The following is a 22,238-nucleotide window of genomic DNA, read 5'->3' as shown; positions in this document are numbered from 1 at the left end:
GAGAAGGGCGCATAAAGTTACTAAATAGCTTATGCTTAGGAAATGGACAGGACAAGAATTTTTCATTCTAAACAAATTAATCGGGTATGTTTTTATTTAAATTTATATTCAAACTTCAATCGTCCAGCCATTTGATGGTTCAGCAGATGGTCCTAAAAACCATTGTTTTGTTCTTGCCCAGTTCAGCCCAGCTTCCAATTTCTGAATCTTCAACACTTACATTAGGGTGCTAATGAATGTATGGGAAAAAATCGACCCTAAAATTTCAAAAAGTTATCCTATACAAAATGTTCACCACCTCGAAAAAACACCCTATGCCAAATTTCAGCTCAATCGGACTTAAGGGAGAGTGGCGCAAAGCGGCCAAAGTTTGATTTTTTGGAAAATCGAAAAATTACCCAAGGGGGTGGAAAGGAAATTGGGGTTTTCGAAAAAAAAATTTGATGCCAAATGTCTTTCTTCTTCTTTCTTTGTTTTTAAGAGGCTTTAAACTTTGCAGTTCATTCGCCTCTAAAAAATGTCTTAAAATGGCATGAAACGTCGAGAGCTAGTGTCATTTCGAAAAAAAAATTTCGAGATAACTGTAAATCTCGACGAGTAATGCAATTTTAAGGCATTTGGCGTCAAAAAAAATTTTAAAACCTCGATTTTCGGTGGTTTTTTGTTTTTCAAAAAAACTCAAATTTTAACGTTTGTGACACCAGTAAAAAAAGTTCGAATGAGCTAATATTTTGCATAGGGTATATTATTGTGCAAATTAACATTTCGTATCAAGTTCCGAATAAAAATCGAGATAACTATTTTTATTATGACCCTAAACCATACTTTTCGTTTCGCATGCCGAAAAAAAAACTAAGTCTCAGAGTGTAGATTTTTGACAAAAAAAAATTATCGAGATGACACTAGATCTCGACGTTTCATACAATTTTAAGACATTTGGCATCAAAAATTTTTTTTCGAAAACCCCGATTTTCAAAAAATTTGACCTTGACCGCTTTGCGCCACACTCCCTTAAGTCAGATTGAGCTGATATTTGGCATAGGGTGTTTTTTTTCGAGGCGGTGAACATTTTTATGGGGTAACTTTTTGAAACTCGAGATGACCATTTTCATTGGCACCCTAACCTACATAGATATCTTCATATGCTTTTTTAAATTTAATGTATTATTCTTGGCATTTATTACTCAAGAAAGTAAGATAAAGTGTGCTGGTGTCCGAATTAATCTGATTTATTCAGGTGTTTCAGTTTGCTTTGTTCAATTCAACAACAATTAGCAAAACGTAGTTTGAAAAACAGTAAAATAGGATTTCGGTCGAAGTTGATCACGGAAGTATTCCCTGAACTGATTTAATCCCCTCTTTTCGCTTTGAGTTGTGCATTTTCAATTCATTTGAAAAATGAACTTTCAAAGGAAATGACAAATGAAATTTTCATGACAGTATGAGTGCACTTTTGAAATTTACATTCTCTGTGCTTAGTAAGAAAAAGATGAACGGTGTTATTTATTGATTATAACGCTATATGAATAAAATAGGTGAGATTGGAAAAAATATTTTTAACCTCAAGCTAATATTGCAACGTTAATTGAAAAAAAATGGGAATTCTGCATGAAACCCAAAAAAATTGTAATCTACAAATTCTTGGTTTAAAAAGTCTAAAACATCTGTAGAAATACAGATTATAATGTAGATATGGTAACCCTGTTCGAAATGCATCTATCGGTGCTTGCTTACTAGCTGCTGTCAAACACATTAAAACACGTGCTTTATCATCTTGGCTCAGGAAACACACCTTATTCGGTCCCGGAATCGAAGCTAGCTGCTCAAGCATATAGAGACCCTTGAATTTGTTTAGGAATAAAAATGGAATGTTGTTACGTAACGATCACGGCTATCTCCCCTCCCCCCTATGTCAAATTAAGTAACGCGACCTCCCAATGGACCCAATGTTTGTTAAATTTGTCAGGTGGTTTTTAGTGAGATTAAAATCAATGTTCACTGAAAAACAAATTTACTAAAAGTTTTCAACGGAAAAATCGGAGATCAAAAAGAAAAGATCGATTTTTGCGATATATCGAAGAACAAGGAATCAATACAAAAAAATCAGAAATCGAGAAGGAAAAGATCGATCTTCTAAATATCGATCAAAGATCGCCCAATCCTAATTCACATACACCGATAAAGTAACAATCTGTCGCAAACGTTCTATGTCAGCCATATTCGACCTGTGGCCCGGTGAACTCTTCTGGTTGGCCCATCTGGTTTTACAGGGTGAACAGGGCACGTTTTTATGAAATGGATATAGCAAATGCAGCATTCGTTCTGCGAATAATGTGGATAAAGAATGTCAGACACAGCTGTTTTGCTCGATGCAAAGGAAAAATGGAAGATAGATATCGCACCCAGTCGTGCAAATTCGTTCGGTGTAGTCACCGCATCGATTTTCATGCCGTCTGACGGCGAGTGCTTCTGTATTTTAGCTCTTCTATATTATTATTGATTATCACATATTTTTACACCACATCAACATCGAGTTCTACTGTCAACCCGAATTTTTTTTTCAAAAATCGACTCTCTTAGGAGACTCTCGAGTCGAGAAACTCTGGAAGTTGTTTTTTCAGAATACGAGGCAAACCGTATGGTGCCAATGAAAATGGTCATCTCGATTTTTCATACGGAACTTTTTGCGAAATGTTGATATCCAAATAAATTATGCAAAATATTAGCTCAATCGGACTTCATTCACTAGAAAGTTTCTTGAAAATCGAAAAAGCGCCCAAAGTAAGAGTACATGAAATCGGGATTTTGAAAAATATATATTTCAAATGGCTTAAAATTGCACGAAACGCATGATTTGCATGAGAGGATTTTCTGTGAATTTAGCAGCGTGTTTGGATTTATTGGTAAAGTTGCATCAAAGTGCAGCACATTTCAAGCCGGATGCGACGAAGGTATTTTTCAGCGGTGAGAGCTGCATTCTTCGGTGTAAAATTGAAGGTGATTTTTCTTCCGCAGTGATTGCTGTCGACGCCGCCACCTTAGCCCACACGCGCGTTGGACATGTAAATTTGGCTAAGAGATACTGAAAAACTACTAGGAAATTCAGTAAGTTCAGTATTTCAGTGTCGCGAGCAGAGTATATGTCAATTTTGACAGTTAAGTTTAAAATTTGTGTTCTATTGCTTTGCGAAACGTTCGCGTCAACCCACTTAGTGAAAGCACGGAGGTAAATTCCGCATACCTAGATCGTTGACTTGAAAAGCTTTATGCGAGCGACGACTTGCTCGAGATAGCTGCTGTAGAAATACAGATTATTTTGTAGATGAAGTAACTGTGATGCTTGTCACTCATTGATCCAAAAATTTGTTTCAATAGCTCAAAAATTGCTGTGTGTGCGTGGAGGCGATCTGGCGTAGTGGTAACATCCATGCCTCTCACGCTGAAGGTCACGAGTTCAATTCTCACTCCCGACATTCTTCCAAAAATGGAAGTAAAAGTGACGAACCAGCCAAATGAGTTGAAAATCACTATAATACAGATAAAAAAATAAAAAAAAAATAAAAATTGCTGTGAAAGCGAGCAATTCAAATCACAAAAATTTGTTTATAAGTGGGGGGAACCAATTCGAAAATCCACTTTTGCAGGAATGAACGACCATCGAGTTAAAGTCCCTTAAAAATAAAAACTGAACTGGAAATCCACTTTTTTAAGTCCCCCCCCCCATTTCATTTCCGCAACAGTGGATTTCCGAGCTGCCTCCCGGTTATATACAGATTTTTGTGATTGCAATAGTTTACTTTCAAAGCAATTTTTGAGCTATTGAAACAATGCTATTTTTGGATCAATGAGTGACAAGGATGACAGTTACCATATTTACAAAATAATTTACAGATTAAACAAAATGTTGCGAAATGTTGATTCGCACGATAACAGACTCTATGCAAAATATTAGCTCAAGCGAACTTCATTTACAGTGTCGTAGTCGTAAAAAAAATAGTTTTTTGAGGAGTGTGTACATGAAGTCAGGATTTCTCGACCTTTCATGCTATTTAAAGACATTTTTCATCAAATTTGTTTTTCTGAAAACCACGATTTCATGTGAAATATGAGAAGTTATTGCATCTCTCGAGTGTGCGTACTTCTCGAATCGCAAATTTGCTTAATTTGATGAACTTCAGACACTCAGTTTCGATTGCACGTTGAACGAATATTGTTGGGTCAATCGACTTATTGCAGTAAACGGTTGCTGACATTTTGCCTAACCATGAAACGGTATGCGTAGAAGTTCAATAAACTGAGACGCATCGTCTTGAACAACCGAGCCAAATCGTTGTGTTCGTACCCACTTTTGTAGTCCGTGTTGAGAAAATACATTCCTGAGTGGAAAAATACATGCGGGTACAAAAGGCTTGCATGAATCAATTATTTCAACTTCAACTTCCTATATTATAGAGGTTTTAAACTTGAAAGTTCATGGTTTTGAGGTCTGTGTTAGGGAAACCGTATTCCGCTGATACTCTGGTTACTCCATTTGGTCGGTACATTTTGAGGAGCACAATTCGGCCCAATCAAAACGTGAGATTTAGAGCGTTCACATTTCATTGAAATTTCATTGTGATGGATGCAAATAGAATTTTTTTCTATCGATCGATGCAAACATCTTTGTGATCTATTAAGAAATGCTCGAGTTATATGCATTCGAATTCTTCCATTTTTCCTGCATGTTCAGTGTTCAGATTTTTAGTTTACCTCCCATATATACCTGTTAGACGTAGTCCTACGTCAAAGAACTAATAACTCAGTGATTGTCAACCTACCTGAATGCCTGCTCAGCTTCATGATCACCGAATACACTAGTTGGGAGAGGTCGCACTGCGCCTGTTTTGATGCCCTCAGCCACCAGGCTGACTACCTGTGCAAGTGTTTCTTCGTCACCTTCCATAATGCTGTCAACTAAGATTCCATGGAACGAGGTGTTCTTCAAAAATACGGACATTCCCAGTGGACTATTGTTGCTCAAATCAAATTTGCCAATTTCTAGGAAGCGTCCATTTAAACCCAGACAACGCACAGATGCCTGCAGTTTCTCGTCGGCTAGTGAGTTCAGCACCAGATCTACCCCACGGCCTTGGGTCTGTTGCATAACCATTTGCTCAAACGAACAGTCGCGTGAATTGCCAATATTATGGTCTTGCAATTGGGGGAAGGTACGTTTGAGGAAATCGCGCTTCGCTTGGCTTCCAACCGTCGTAAATACGGTCAACCCAGCTGCTAGGGCCACGGATATAGCCGCTTGACCAACACCGCCCGAGCCCGCATGAATGAGAATCGATTCACCCCGCTTCATACGGCCTCGAATGACCAACGCGTAGTAGACAGTCGAATATACACACGGAACGGTGGAAGCTTGCTCCATCGTCCAGTTGTCGGGGACATCCCACATCATATTGCGATGTGCGATGCACGTGGTAGCTAGTGACTTAGCCGGAACCATGGCCATGATGCGGCGACCCTTCGAATCACGACCAGCAAACTGTGAAGTATGAAGAAAAAATTCTATCAATTCCTGTGTTCGATTAGAGTGGATCTATCAGTGTTTACCTCGAGTCCGAGAATGCAATCCTGAGTCGGCAAGTCTCCTGGCAAGGCATCAACTCCAAGCTTTCCGGAACTCAGCATAACGTCACGGAAGTTTATGGGGGCATAGTAAACGGTGCACAGTTCGATTTTCTTATCCTTTACATCTGGTTTGTCGCGAGAGAGGAGTCCCTCGATCCACTTCAAACTGGCCAAATCACCCTTCGTTAATGCATTGATGTACGCGTGTTCGACCGGCAACGAGGGAGCATTTGTTTGGCTGTCCAACCGCAGATGGCGGAAGGCACCCCAAACTCCGCTTGCATTCAACACATTGCAGATCAAATCTTTCCTCAGCTGTTCGGCAAATAGTTTCCCAGTTAACGAGAATTTCTCCGCCCGTTTGTCTTGTATGAATATCATGCGTGCAAATTTACCTCCCGCTTCGTTTTTAATACAATTGATTAATCCCTGGGATCCGCACAGTTCTTCACCTTGACAAACGATGTACACAAAAGTGTTTGTCTCCTCAGCCTTTGCAATGGATAACTTCAGCGCCTCCAACCAAGCGAAATTCTTTTCGGTAATTTGAATGACTGTATTTTTGCGCTGCTCGTAACTAACAGTCGGACGTAAAAGGAGATAAACCCTTTTTTCGCAAATTTGATAGCACACCACAGTTAACTTCAGCGAATCAAATAATGTTTTACCTTTTCCGGTAGCTTCGAAGTCCGCGCGGGAGTCTTCCAGCAGAATGAAACCATCTTCGCGTATTGATTGGCGAAGATTACTAAGCACTACCTGTCCATCTGGGCGACCGAGGATATCATAGGAGATGACCAAATGGCAACCTTGTTCGATCGGAGTAGCCGCAGCATCTTTTGCAACCATGCGAACGCCGGATTCACCGTAGTGTTGAGCGAATGCTTCCGGCTGATAGATGGTAGCTACTGCAACATCACTAACAAGAGTCGGTTCGCCCTCAATGATGGACTGTACCGTTCCAGCCATTGTATTTTCCGGGGCTCGCTGGAAGCAAGCTTCGGCAACTTTGATTTTCAGTGCTCCAGCACTATTTTCGATGACGGTATGAACAGCTGTTGAAATCGAGCGATGTTTAGCTTTATCGCTGTTTTCCGCTAGCTCCTTCTCGTTGAAATTGGGAACGAAAACGTACTTTTCCAAGGTTGGGGCAGCTTGCGATCCAGCACGTTTGGGAGCCAACGTTGCTTTGAGTCCACGCATCTCAACACCGCCGCTCTTGATAACGTCAATATTGCGGTAGACCGTCACCGGTGCGTCCAAGCTTTTCGATTTTAGACTGTTCATCATGTCTAAGTGGCGTGCTGGATCGATGACTACTTTTTCGATTCTCGTGGGCAGATACAGCTCTCGCATATTTTTTCCAAGAATACTAAACTGCAGCATTGTGTCCATGAAGCTTACCCAGTTATCTTTCCATTGAAGTTCACCAGTAACGGCTCTGCCATCAGCCTTGCTCACACCACGGAACAAGCCGCCATAATCGTATCCTCTTAGTCGCAATTCTTTGTAAACATCGCTCGTACTAAGCGCGATGCCCGATTTGTCCTGATCAAGCGTATATAAATTCAATTGTTCCAATTCGATATTCTCTGGAATTGATATTTTTCCGGACATCGTCAAGGAACCTCCTTCACAAATCTCGAACGCACCAGTTCCATCGAAGAAATTGATTCCGAACTTTACGGATCCTCCCTTTGGCAGAATTGTTGCACGATGGAATACAGCGTTCTCAATAACGATGGGAGTTTTTTCCATCTCAGATCCACGCATTTTAGCAAAAGTACGCCAAGCTAGTGTCATGTACCCCGTGGCTGGGAATAAAACACGACCGTCGATAGTATGACCAGCCAAATAGGCATCTTCGGGTTTGTCCAGATTGACGTCAATAATAGTCTCACCGGATTTGTCTGGAACGGATTGATGTTGATATGAAAAATGAGAAAAATATAATCATTCCAAACAAAAATTACTTTCAACGCCAAATTTGGTCAAGAACCACTTGGTGGAGTGATCCCATTTCACTAGGGAATTCAACATAGGCGTTCCGCGACCAACCGGGTACGATATCGGTCGGTACAAATTTTTCACTTGTGGCTGCGCACCAGCGGCATATAGTCTGAATATAAAGAAGAAAAAAACATGTTCATGGTTACCTCTTTTCTTCGAATATTTTCACTTACTTTCCAAGATTAGTCAACATGAAGATAGCGTTGTTGGTGTGACCCCGCTTCATTAAGCTTAGATTCGTTGCATCCTTTCCCAGAGCGCGCTTCAGGATAGCCTGAAGCAAACCATGGGGTGCGATTTCGATGCAGATCGCGTTCGCTGGTACATGATGCAAACCTTCAGCAAACAGAACCGAAGAGAGCAAATTGTTCACGTGGTACGCAGCTGAAGATTGCTGTGCCAGCGCCGTATTCCAGCCCTCTTCCGGAATGCTGGTGCTTATCCAGCGCGGAGAGCGACTCTTTGGATTCGGAATTATTCTGTCTAGTGACTTTCGCAGCTTTGGAGCGGCTTCGGCAATGTATCGGCTGTGGAAAGCAATACCGGACGATTTGACAGCCTTAGCGAAGATATTTTCAGCGTTCAGCTCAGCGACAAATTTAGTCACCGAGTCTACTGGACCGGAGATCTGAAATAATTAATGGACTGGATTAATGGAATGGATGGTCCCGCCTCCTTCCCCCACAGAGGTTTAAGCAAGACGATTTATCTGAAAGATATTTATTTTTTCTCAGCGTTGAAATCAGTTGAACAAAAAAAAACGAGCTGATTTTATTTACAGATAGAAGTTCAAAATATTGCAATGTCAAAAGATGAACCAATACTCAGTCTTGTCCGCCACAGAGCCGATACGGTCCCGACAAGGCCCTTGCAGCCAGATGGTCCACAAAGACACAAGTCCAACCGCCAGCCTTGTTTTAGATTGACTTTGAATATCTCCATCTAGAGAAATCGAGTAATTTTTCTTTACAAAAAATTCTAGACCGGCCCTTACAAAACTTTTAAATTCATATCCTTTATATCCGTACCACGCGCGCGACGCTCAAACTTTTGTAGACTACTTTTTGTTCAACTACTTCAACTACTAAGAACAAAATAAAAATAAAAATAGTCGATCATCACCAAGATCATGACAGACATAATAGAGATAAAAACGGAATAAAGAAAAAAAAATATCGTAAAAAAATTTAAATTCTCTACACAATATAATCCGTTCGATAAAAATTTCGTCATGTACAATATTCTACGAAAAGAAAAATAAAAAAAGACTGCATAAAACTGTTCAAATGAATTACCCGTTTGTATAAAACTTCGTCAGTTAAAATTGTGTGAAGCACATGTCAAGAAATGGGGTGTTCTTAATTCATTCGCGTTTCTAGTGTTATAACTAGGAATAGGATCTACGAGCAAAAGTCTATGTGCGGTGAGATCAATGATTTATACAATTTAATTTTATTGTTCACCGTCAGTTCTTTTTTCAAACGACACAAAACGCTGTACTTCTTGGCAATTGTTAGCGCATAAACCGGGCTAACTGCGGTTGGAATGGTTCTGGCTAAGCACACTGTGGAAGTTAAAAACACAAGAGGTTATAGTCCAAATTTTCTCTTTATTTCACTAATTACGCATCACTTGGTAAGTCACTTCCACGTTGATGGTAAGGAAAAAACTGGCAAAGATGGATGATCTGTTCTGCGTTCCCTTTGCATTTGTCAGAAAGTTGGTGGGGTTTTTGTCCTGTCGGCTTCGCTCGGTTCGATCGGGTGCTGTTCGTTGTTATGTTGCTGCTACATTCATCTCGCTCTCGCACGTGACTAGGTGATGCGATGGAATGGAATAGACAATAATTGCTTCGGGTGATGATCGGAAAATGTGTATTGTAGACAAATGGAGGTTTCAATTTATATCGTCCTGACATGTCAGAACACGTTTTGCGCTCGCTGCGCGTGGCGCGAACATTCTCCCGGGGCGAAATGAGACTAGTCCTTCACTTCATTTATTTGTAATTACTCGTTGTCCAGAATAGAAAGATGAAATAATTTGCTTGTTACACGGCGAAACACTCCGGATGCAGTTTTTACATCTGCTACTTCAACTACTGTTTCATTATCTGGGTATACAGCTATGATTTTTCCCAACATCTATGTTTGGACACGTGTGTTGTCTTCAGCTATGATGACTATCATGCTCGGCTGTATGTGTGGACGTTTCTTCAAGCATTTTACACGAGTTTGTAGTTTGGAGGAATATTCCGTGGACCATCGCTTCCAAGAATGGTCCCGTAACAGGATGAGATATTGCCAACGAGATAACCGATTTGATTGGATGTCTAAATAAGAAGGTCTAGGTACTGGTCCCAACGGTTTTTTAGGATGAAGATGGGCTGGAGTTATTGACTCATATACCTCATTCGAAGTATCGGCAAACCCTATACGAGTGGAGTTTCGTTCAACTATGCACATAGGCATGTGGAGTTCATTAATCTCCGGAAATAAGTCTCGAAACATAATCCATTCTCGAAGCAAGTTAGTATCAAATTTGTCTTCCCAATCAATTTTGGAGGTCCATATGTGCTGCATCAGTGTTTCAGCAAGGACCAGTATAGGAGAAACAAGTCCTAACGGATCAAACAATCTAGCGATTTTTGACAAAATGTACCTGTTAGTGACAAGCTTGTCATAACGGACATCACGGGAATTAGGAACTTCAAACCAGAAGCTATCAGGAATTGGAACCCACAATATTCCAAGCGTTCGAACTGATCGATACACAGAAGATTCATCGAATGTAGTGTAGGGTTCTCGATCTTTCACTTCCGTTAGAGCTCGGTTGCTGCTTGGATCGCTTACAGTTTCTCTGAATGGAAGGTGCACAACGAATTTCCCGTTTTCACGATGTGTTCGCTGGAAGTGCTCTTCAACTTCTTGATTTTCAAGATCTTCAGTTACCACGTTCGAATGTATTTCAGGTTGTTGCTGGCTGTTGTTGTAGGCACCTGTGACCACCCATCCAAACACAGTCTCTTGTAGTAATGGTAGATCATCACGAAGGCGAAATTTTCCCTGCATTATTACATCGAAGAAAAATTCAGCTCCGATTAATAAGTCTATTCCATCGGGAGTATCGAAGCTTGGATCAGCCAGTTGCAATCCAGATGGAATACCCCAGTTGGTAACATCGATCCTTGCAGATGGCACCGATCCAGTCACACGATCTGCAATAAGACATTCCATCTCTTTTTTGAAGTTGCTGTAGTTAGATTTAACTGTTACACATGTCCTTTTATTAATGACAGTTTTGGAGCCCCCGATACCAACAACAGGAATATTGGTAGGATGCATAGTTAGATCAAGAGTTCTCGCTACAGATTCGGTCAGGAAGTTGACCTGCGAACCAGAATCCAGTAATGCTCTATGCATATGGGGGTTACCATATCTGTCGAGAATGTTTACAGTAGCCGTCAGAAGTAAAGCTTGCTTTGTCACCTTCCAGATGCTGAAACAAGAAGTATTTACTTGGTTGAACTGTGATTTCGGTTCTAGTGATATATCGATATTTTCAGGATATGAGATCGGTTGGTGCACAGTAAGGGGTGGAGTAGTGAATTGGTCCAGGTGAAGTAAGGTATGGTGTTTTTTGGAACATTTGCTGCACGTTCGTTCGGATGAACATGCATGAACTCGATGGCCTTTGCGCAGACAATTATAGCAAGCATATATCGATTTTACCTTTGCAATTCTCTCATGGATACTCATTTTTCTAAGTACTGGACACTTATAATTGAGATGTATTTCAGAGCACAAATCATATGCGACTCCAGATGGCGATGTAGCTGCGTTGGATGATCTTATGTCCTTTAACGGCATCGAAAATTTCTGCTGCATCGGCTTATCGATGGGTACGAAAGATGTAGCTTCACATCTTTCCAAAATTATATAATGATTTTGCAGGAAACCAATTGTATTTTTATAGTTGGGCAGTTCTTCTTTGCTTAAAGTTTTCTCCCAGCTTTCACGCGTATCTATCTAGTGCGGAAGTCAAAATATTAACAACAAAAAGTTCTGAGATACCGAGAAGTTCCTGACCCATGAAGCGCAGACCTTCGACATGACGCGTACATTCGTCGATGAGATCTCGCAATTCTTTGGATGATTTCCTGGTCATATGATTGAGATTCTTGATACTCTGGATATGTGTATCTACTATGGGGCGTTTGTTATCGAATCTATTTTCTAGAATGCGCCACGCATGCTCGTAATTATTATCTCTGATGGTGGACGCATCGATGACACCACTGGCATCACCAATCAGAGCCTTTTCCAAATGGTACAACTTTATAGCATTTGATTCGGTGGAGGTACTCATAAGATCCTGAAACATAGCCTTGAATTTAGGCCAATTTCGGTATTGGCCATCAAATGTTGGCAAGGGAACACGGAGTGCTTGTTGATGAATTATCACTGGAGACTGATTCCTACCTGTGGGGTTCTGCAGACCACCTGGATCTGTGACATGAGCTTGCAGAAGCTCCTCGATAGTGGTTGACACTAAATTGAAACGGTTCTCAAAATCACTGTAGATTTCTTCTTGAATATCAATCGCTTCATCGGGAATAATAGCCATTACCTTGCTGTGGAAACCGCTGAACTCCGAGTATGCCGCATCGATATTTTTAGTGAACGTTTTCAGCTGCGCCATACTGAATTGGTTCCCTGCAGCCATAAGCGCATTCTGAACACGGACAATCTTTTGATTCACTTGGTCACGTTGACGAAATAGAGACGATAATAGCCTTTGGCTGCCAGAATCAATAGCAACCTCCCATTCAGCAAAACCTTTAAAACTTGCAGAATCATCCGCACTCTCTGTAATTATCGGCACTGCTTTAGAGCCTTCAGCACTGGTGGTCTTGATTGGGGAATGTTGCGTCGTCATTTTCACGGTTGCGTATAGTTTGGTAATCGTGTAACACTGTTCTTCACGTTAAAGAACCACAAATGTTCTTTTTCACAAAAACTCACGTTGTCTAAGCCACGAGGGACGCTTACTGGTACAATATTTTTCACAGATTCACAAAAACTAATTGCAAAAGGATATCGATCAATTGCAACGCAATGTTCTTTCGACACCTCTATTCCTAAACGTCGTTTGGCAGCTTCACGCAGAAGCACTACCACAGGACATTTTCAAATAAGTTGATCAACTGCTAAGCAATGTTCTTCCAACTTATTCACTTCACGCAAAACACCTTTTTTCTCGAATGAAGGGTAGTTTCACGCAGAAACACTACCACAAGAGGATGTCACATATGTTGATCAATTGCTACGCAATGTTTTTTCAACTAATTCACTTCGCGTAAAACACTTGTGAATGAATTTTATTCCACAGGTTAGCAGAAGCCAATCCGATTCGAAGGACCAAATGTTAGCGCATAAACCGGGCTAACTACGGTTGGAATGGTTCTGGCTAAGCACACTGTGGAAGTTAAAAACACAAGAGGTTATAGTCCAAATTTTCTCTTTATTTCACTAATTACGCATCACTTGGTAAGTCACTTCCACGTTGATGGTAAGGAAAAACCTGGCAAAGATGGATGATCTGTTCTGCGTTCCCTTTGCATTTGTCAGAAAGTTGGTGGGGTTTTTGTCCTGTCGGCTTCGCTCGGTTCGATCGGGTGCTGTTCGTTGTTATGTTGCTGCTACATTCATCTCGCTCTCGCACGTGACTAGGTGATGCGATGGAATGGAATAGACAATAATTGCTTCGGGTGATGATCGGAAAATGTGTATTGTAGACAAATGGAGGTTTCAATTTATATCGTCATGACATGTCAGAACACGTTTTGCGCTCGCTGCGCGTGGCGCGAACAGCAATCTTCTTGATGACATTATTAATGTGAGACTTGAAAGTTAAATTGTCATCAATGATAACTCCTAGGTATTTGATTTCATTCACGCGTTCTAATGTCTCACCATCTATTTCAAAATTTACGTCAATTCTGGAGTTTGCTGAAGAAATTAGCATGTATTTTATTTTGTCAACATTCAATTTCAATTGTTTGAATTTAAGCCACTGAGCCAGAGAATGCAAATCTTCGTTTATGTGTCCCTCGGTTTCTTTTATAGTCTTAGCTGCGATGAACAGAACAGTATTATCCGCGAACAAATTAATGTCACAATATCGTAAAACCCGTCGCAGATCATTTATATATAAAATAAACAAAATATGAAAGTCACTTCCTCTTTCAACTCGATCACACAAATATCGAGGTAGCAAACCGTTAATTATTTTAAAAATGAACACCATAGTTAAATAAACAATTCTTTGCTTCACGGATAACCATTGCATGGACGCTTTCAAAGATGAGGAAGTGAACCTATTACATTTTAATATTAATCGCATTATTTTATTCTATCTCGATATTTGTGTTCCATTGACTAGAAATAGAATGGAAGAACAAAAGTCTAATTGAGGAGAGATGATTGATTTGTATAGCTGTATTTTGATGCAAATAGTTAAATCTGAAAAATGATCCGCATTAGATTCCATACTTCTTGGCAATTTTCTTGATGACATACTGCTACAATTTCCGTTCTTCGGAGAATATTATAGCTTAACTAACTGTTGTTCAAGATATCAAACGGTTTTTTTATAAAAAATAAAAATAATTTTTTCATTAATAGAAAATAAGATGTAATATCGAGCATTTTTTTATCGTGCGGTTAAAATGATCACACGGTGGTGGTAAAATGAACAATTACTTATATCATGCTAAATAGGATAGATTTATGCGTTGTTCCTTATCTAAATTTGTTTAAATCATTATTGAAATAGTAGGTACGTGTATGAATCAAGCTGAGCTTATTCACCTTGAGTAGTAATTAGAATTTACTCATACGTGCGAAAAAATAGTAAGAAACACATAACGCTTCACATATTGAGGTTTGGTTTTGGTCGAGGTGGCATATTTTTTCAGGGTCAAAACCACAAAAGGAGCCCCTTGAAAAGCAACATTTGATGAGGTAGATCAGCTTCGGAAAACATGACATTGTTAGTCGTTATCCAGTGGTGGCTCATTTTGTCCCAAACAACAAAGTAATTTCGAATGCGAATTAATCATTGAAACCAAACAAAATATCTATTTACATCTCATTGAATATGTGAACAGTTGTCCAAACTGATGGTTTGTCGAAGATATCAGAATAATTTAAATTTCACGGGAAATTCCTTAAATACGATGCGCACAAAATTACATCAAAATGGCTACCGTGAGAGAAATTTCTGTTTTATTTATTATTTTTTACATTTGACATTTGAGTTTCCTGCATAACAAGATGTCTTAAGCGGCTTCAAATGTTCAAAGAGTAGGATAAAGAAGAAGTATTAATTTTAACTATAAAATTATCGAAGCACTGGTTCATTTTACCAACCCTGTTCAGTTTAACCTCATTTCCCCTATTTAGTTTTACTTATATTCAATTTCATTTGCTTATACTTCAACCACTTCAACCATCTACTTAGAAAACGCAAAAACATATTTTGCTGCAATGAATAACACAGTGTCATCTGCGAAAAGATTATTATCGCAAAATCGTAAAACTCTCCACATGTCATTGATATACATAATAAATAAAAGAGGTGCTAATACATTGCCCTGAGGTACTCCAAGATTATTCCCTACAGAACTAGAAATGAAATCGTTAAAAGCAGTCCGTTGAGTTCTACCATACAAAAAGCTTTCAAACCATTTATATGCAGTACTCGTAATTCTAAAGCGCTTAATCTTGTTCAACAACAAGAGCCTAGAAATTGCTTTGAAAGCGCGTTTTAGATCCAAGAAAACAGCAACAATGGTTTCTTTATCTTCTAATTTCTCATTCCATTTTGCTAATACCAAGTTCAATGCGGTTTCGCAAGAATAACCTTCCCGATATACCGATTGTTCTGGTACAGCAAAGAGTTACAATCTAAATATTTCAACAGCTGGACTTTAACAACAAGTTCCAATATTTTCTCTAAGGTGTGCAACATTTTGATGGGACGAAACTCTTCGGCTTCAATCGTTCCAGCAACCTTTTGAATCGGAACAACTAAAGATTCTTTCCACACTTGAGGCACATACCCAGTTTACAATGATGTATTTATAAGGTCCAGCAAAATGTGAGAAATGATATGAAAGCAATCTTGAACAATTCTAGCATTAACATTGTCTACTTCAGCCGTTTTGACGTAGAACTACGTCTTTCAGGAAGGGTGCCAAATCAGAAAACAGGTCACGTTTTTATGAAATAAAGTTAACGTTAATAACTATTTTCACTGTGAACGAATTCTCATGATTTGCATACCAATCGAATCGGAAATTCTCTAAGATTTGTTTGATACGCTATACATTACAATTCGCTAATCTCTAAACGGTTTTAATTCATGAAAACTGGAAGAACTTCTTTTTTTCCCATACATTTGTTCTGCCGATTTGTGTGCTAACCCTGCCAGTATTTCGAATGCTTATAACTCGAACATTTCTTAACGGATCGGAAAGATGTTTGCATCAATCAATAGGAAATATTTCTACGCGTCTATCACAATTAATAAAATATTATTTTTTCATGAGATGAACTAAAACGTACTTCTAAACTTCCTAAAACGTACTTCTAAACTAAACTTCTAAGTAGTTACTTGGCTTCAATAAAGATATAAAAAAAATTAATAACTCTTTGATGTTGTTTTGATGCTGATCAATTTTCCTCTTAAAATATTCACAACGAGTTTTCTTTATTGATTGTGAATGTTTATTCCGCGCGATCGTGTACCTGTTCCAACGGATAGAACTATTCGTTCTACGAATCCTTTCGTATCATCTGTCCTTCTCATGTTTAAGACGTAAAAGATCCAAATTGCACCAACTGTTCGAGTTTTTCATAGATACAAACTTTCGATCAACTGATTTGTACACGTTTTCAGAACGTTAGTTAGAACAGCTGTAGACTCATCTAAGTTATTAACCTCGAATGGAAAATCCAGGCTACTCTCCACAAGGTTCGAAACAGCCTGTTAAGAATATTTTCTCCAGCACTTAATTTCACATAATGAAACTATCCAAAACGTTAATAACTATGGTCTCTTGATCGGTTATTTTTAAATCAGTATCTGTTTTTCAACAAACACTATCAAAATTAGAATACACATGATTAATGAAAGTTTCACTGTGCCGGGAAATACGCCTAAATTTATTCACAGTTTGTTTTAAATTGAAAATTTCAGCTAAACGCTTCAAATGATTCGAATTATGATTATCACAGCAAATAATATCAAAGCCAACAGCCAGTATATTTAGTTAACTAGAATCAATGAACAACGAGTCAGTTTTCTAACTTTTCAACAAAACGTTGGTCATTAGAGCTGGGAGAGTGATATAAAACACCATAATTACCCATCTTCATGCCACGTTAAACTGTTATGCCTAAGAACCAGTTTCCATCAATCATTTCGTTTAGGCGATCATTGAATTGAACTGATTCTCTGTCAGAAATTGCAACACCGCCAGTATGTCTAGAATGTGATAAACAAGCAGCAACATTATATCCCGGAATACTATATTGATCAAATGATTCAATTTCAACAACGTGGGTTCCTGATAATAAAACTAAAAGCGGACGCTTTTCCTCAATAATCTGACATAATGCTACGTAGTTTGTTGACAACCCCGCGATATTTAAATACGGTGCAACAAATTGATTCACAATTCTTCTGGAACATGGTTGCTATTTATTGAAATGCAAGCTGCTTTTTTTTTATTGTAAAGTTTTTCTATGAACCGAGCATTCAGAGCTAAAAGCGGCATGGTTAGCGTCCAAGTTCATTTTGCTTTCTTTATCCATTTTTAAACAATTAATACATTTCAATACAAGTATTCAATGGTTTTTATATTTTCAAAAATACTTACCGTCACACTGTCGCTGCTATTATGACACGCTGGAGTAATATCCTTTGGCAATCTTTTCTTACATTCTTCCCACGAAAGACCCACCGCTGCCATTTGACCAGGCATTAGTTTAGTATCCATGATACTACGACCTCTCCAGTAAGCCGCCAATACAGTTTGTTCCGCAGTGAAACATCCGTCACCATAAGCACATCCTAACTCGCCCACGGAGTGTCCCACCATACCATCGGGTGTGATGCCAACATGGTTCAGTACATCAGTTAACGCAACTTGTACGGCAGCGATTGATATGAACGAATTTATTATATTATCGAACTTGGCTTCATCACTATTCGTAAGGATATCGATCAGATCGACTCCCTCTGCCCGGAGTGCATCGGCGCAACGATGGATGCTGTTACTGAAAATCTCCACCTGCATCATTTCCTTTGCCATACTTGCCCACTGTGAACCCATGCCGGAATAAATAAACCAAATGGGACGTTTTTCATCGCTCACTTCTTGAATCTCGCGGACACTCTGTTCGTCTCCCAATACAGCATAGCCACGATTGAAATGCAGCGGAATATTTTTACTGTGAATCGCGTTCATCACTCCAATCAACTCCTCGTCATTTTGGTTGGCCTCGGCTGCCTTCAAAAATTCCTCAACAGCCTCTTCGGTGCGGCCAGAAGCGAGAACCAATTTCGGGAATCCATTTCTCGGACTTATTGGTTTCGGCTTTGGATGCGATTTCAGAATAACATGGGCGTTAGCACCACCGAAGCCGAATGAATTCAACCCAATGATACCACCGTTCCAGGGCATGTTCCGATCCACTACCTTCACACGACCGTCTATCAAACCGTACAAGTCTGGATTCGGGTTTGCGTAATGTAGATTCCCTGGAATGATTCCCTCCTCCATAGCAATGAGAATCTTAGCGATCGAACACACCCCCGAAGCAGGTTCCGAATGTCCCATGTTTGATTTGACGGATCCTATCAGAAGAGGAGCTTTACGGTCTTTGCAGAAGAAATCAGTGATAGCATTGATTTCCTGTGGATCGCCGACTTTCGTTCCCGTTCCGTGCGCTTCAACATAAACTACGTCGGACGGATTCAAATTGATCTCTTCGTATGTCTCTTTTATCAATCGCTTCTGCATTTCTCCATTAGGGAATGTAATTCCCTGCTCCTTGTACCCGTCCGTATTGATGCGAACATTCAAAACACTAGCATAAACCCGTCGTGAATGAGACGATCGCTGCAGGAATGTGACAACGCAACCATCAGACCGCACGTATCCATCGCCGGACTCGTCGAACACCTTACAGGTGCCCGATTTTCCCAGCATGTTTAATCTCTTGAACTGCAAAGACATCGTAGGTTTCAGAATCAGCCCACAACCGGCAACGATGGCCGCGTCGCAGTGGCCTGCCTTCATATCGGCAAACGCCGTTGACATTGCGATCAGGGAACTCGAACAGGCCGTATCCACCGCGAAACTGGGTCCCTTGAAGTCGAATGTATACGAGAGCCGATTTGCAAACATAGCCCGGGCACATCCCGTGAGACCGTACCCATTGACCAGGTCTGGATCGGCACACCAGTGCTGCTCCGTTTCCGAGTTGGAGCAACCAATGTAGACACCAGTGCGGCTGCCACGAATTTCCTGTGGATTGATGCCTGGAAAAAATTTACAGCAGATTAGAAAGGATCATGAAATGAATAAGGCGGGTGAAACTAATGGGACTATATATTTCCAAAATATTTCCAAAAAGGCGGGTGTGTTTAAATCACCGATTCAAAAAATTCCGATATTTGCGAACACCGTTACTAAAAAGGTGTTTAATTAAGTGTTCTACGGCTCTTGAGAGGTAACATTTCATTCCAACTCGATTGACCGTTGGCAGCATCATCTCACATTACAGTGAAACGTAGTGGGTGTAGAGAGAGTGGATGTAATTGGACATTCGAGTCACTTTGCATTCTCGAACTTTTTGAAAGTTTCTGTTTGTGTGTTATTCTAGCTACTAGGTTCACGCAAAAACAACTTTTTCTTGTTTTTATTGATAAAATTACGCAAATCTCAATTTTGTTTAAAGCCAAGGTAAAGGCGCGTCCACATTATGCCGAATGAGGCCGATCGGCCTGTACCAGGCGGCATATTCGGTTCGTTATGTAATGTGGACGCCCCATCGGGTGCACGAAGCCGAAGTCCCATCGCATGCACGAAGCCATCACGAACACACGAAGCACTATGTCGTCAACGCTAATATACTTCGTTTTGTTTTGGTTCGACTTTCTCGAACCGGACCCACTTGTTTCGGTTTGGGTTCGGTTTGATTCGAGTCGGTTTTCGGCATGTCGGCAAGCCCGGGTAGTACGTCCACATTTAGTCGGCTTTACCGGGCGGTCAAGGCCGATTGGCGTGATGTGGACGCGTCTTAAGGACGTGGCGTATTCGGCAAAACTTCAGACAAGACCGACTCGAATCAAACCGAACCCAACCCGAAACAAGTGGGTCCGGTTCGAGAAAGTCGAACCAAAACAAAACGAAGTAAATAAGCGTTGACGACATTGTGCTTCGTGTGTTCGTCACGGCTTCGTGCATTCGATGGGACTTCGACTTCGTGCACCCGATGGGGCGTCCACATTACATAACGAGCCGAATATGCCGCCTGGTACTGGCCGATCGGCATCATTCGGCATAATGTGGACGCGCCTTTAGAATATGGTCTTTTGCCAAAGACGTCAGCATTCTATCACTTGTAGCTTTTGAAATATATGGCAATATCGAATGATACACAATGTGTCATACAAGTAACCTCTCTCGAATATATAACCAAACATGAGTGGATCATTCAAATACTTGTATGAATGACAGTAATCACTTTTGTTATACTAAATGTTCAAACAAAGAGGGCAGTGTTTACCGATTGGTCCTTTCACTGAATAATTCGCTTTCATTTGTTCAAATATGATCTTACATAAATCATTTCCACCAGTGACATTCTTTTGCTTTCACGTGCTACAAATCACAACACAAAAGAGAACGAGAAAACTCTGCTTCGGTTCGCATTTCATGACATACGAGCCAAAAAACCAAAACCGTCATGTACGGTTTCGGTGCAGAGAGTTTATGTTCTTCTTTGCCACTAACATATACATATTGAATCTCTCCATGCATCATGAAACAGCAGGATCATACGGACTACGTAAAGCGAATGAATCATGAATGAATCAGATTATATTTTTCATTTTTAACAATGCTGTCCCTTCCCTTGAAATAAAACTATGCAGTCTATATGAATATATATATATATATATATATATATATATATATATATATATATATATATATATATATATATATATATATATATATATTATATATATATATATATATATATATATATATATATATATATATATATATATATATATATATATATATATATATATATATATATTATATATATATATATATATATATATATATATATTCATATAGACTGCATAGTTTTACTAGCAACACTGCTCCAGTGAGAAACAAAAACTCTCTCGCTTTAGCTCTTTTCCCATTCGCTATGGAGACCGAACGATGACGTAATTTTTCTTGTATCACATTTCTCGCTCTGCACTTGTCTGTGTACAATATTTCTAGCCTACTACACTTTTTCTGAGTGATGGTTTCTGTTGCAGTCGTTTTCTGCGGCGATTTATTCCGGGAACCATCAAATGAGCTAGTCTTCTTCGAAAAAATATTACACTTCCGAAAACATTTGATTTGACTTCCTTTATAATTGATTGTATTTGTTTTTTATAGTTTACATAGTTCCGGGACCAAGAGCCCTACATTTTTCAAGTTTTTTTCTTGATAGCTGAGGTTTTTTCACAAAACATATCCAAGAATCAGAGATGTAATAATAGTAATTATTTGTGGAACAAACAGGAAATGCATCGACAAATGGTTAAGTGAGTGTCAAACTACATGTGTTTGGTAATCAAACAATATGAAGTAAAAATTTTCATTCAAACTTTTATATTTTTACACTGCACTTGGCCCTTCTGATCTGATGGAGAATAATTTACCTCCCAAGCACTAATATCACCACCAGACGTCGACACTGTACATTTGTCGTCGCAAATGTAAACAAATCAGACTATATAACGCACACCAACAAACCACCGCATTCGTGAAACTGAAAAGGTTTTTTTTATTACAGAGTCAGTTTGGCACTGACTCAGTTTTAAAAACGAATTCGCTATGAGAAGAAATGGTAATTCCTCCGGCTCGATGAAACACACCGGTTGTAATATAAGGCTATCCTGCATACATCACTAGGGAATCCCTGCTTTATGATATGCATCAATTAATGCAATAAATGCTTCACATATCATACTTATTGTATATATCATATTGCTGTTGTTTGTAAACAAACTATGCTACTGTCATAAGCATTTTAGCTGTCATAGAGCCGGATTTTAATCGTGTTCATTAGGGTGTCAATGAATGTATGGGAAAAAATCGATCCTACAATTTCAAAAAGTTACCCTATACAAAATGTTCACCACCTCGAAAAAACACCCTATGCAAAATTTCATCTTATTCGGACTTAAGGGAGAGTGACGCAAAGCGGTCAAAGTTTGAGTTTTTTGAAAATCGAAAAATCACTCAAGGG

At 39.5% G+C, this 22,238-nt stretch overlaps 1 protein-coding gene across 1 annotated transcript in view; it reads right to left on the bottom strand.

Moving 5' to 3' along the window:
- Positions 1-22,238, bottom strand: part of LOC129775457 (fatty acid synthase) — a 55,534-nt gene that overhangs the window by 6,007 nt on the left and 27,289 nt on the right. The window contains exons 4-8 of the mRNA XM_055780230.1: positions 17,573-19,239; positions 7,803-8,257; positions 7,593-7,738; positions 5,602-7,529; positions 4,818-5,533 (exon numbers count right to left, since the gene is read on the bottom strand). Of these exons, the coding sequence (XP_055636205.1) occupies positions 4,818-5,533; positions 5,602-7,529; positions 7,593-7,738; positions 7,803-8,257; positions 17,573-19,239 (4,912 nt within the window). The remainder of the gene's footprint in view (positions 1-4,817; positions 5,534-5,601; positions 7,530-7,592; positions 7,739-7,802; positions 8,258-17,572; positions 19,240-22,238) is intronic.

Source organism: Toxorhynchites rutilus, chromosome 3 (assembly GCF_029784135.1).
Source record: "Toxorhynchites rutilus septentrionalis strain SRP chromosome 3, ASM2978413v1, whole genome shotgun sequence".
Lineage (NCBI taxonomy): Eukaryota > Metazoa > Arthropoda > Insecta > Diptera > Culicidae > Toxorhynchites > Toxorhynchites rutilus.
This window is presented reverse-complemented; position numbering and strand designations above follow the sequence as displayed.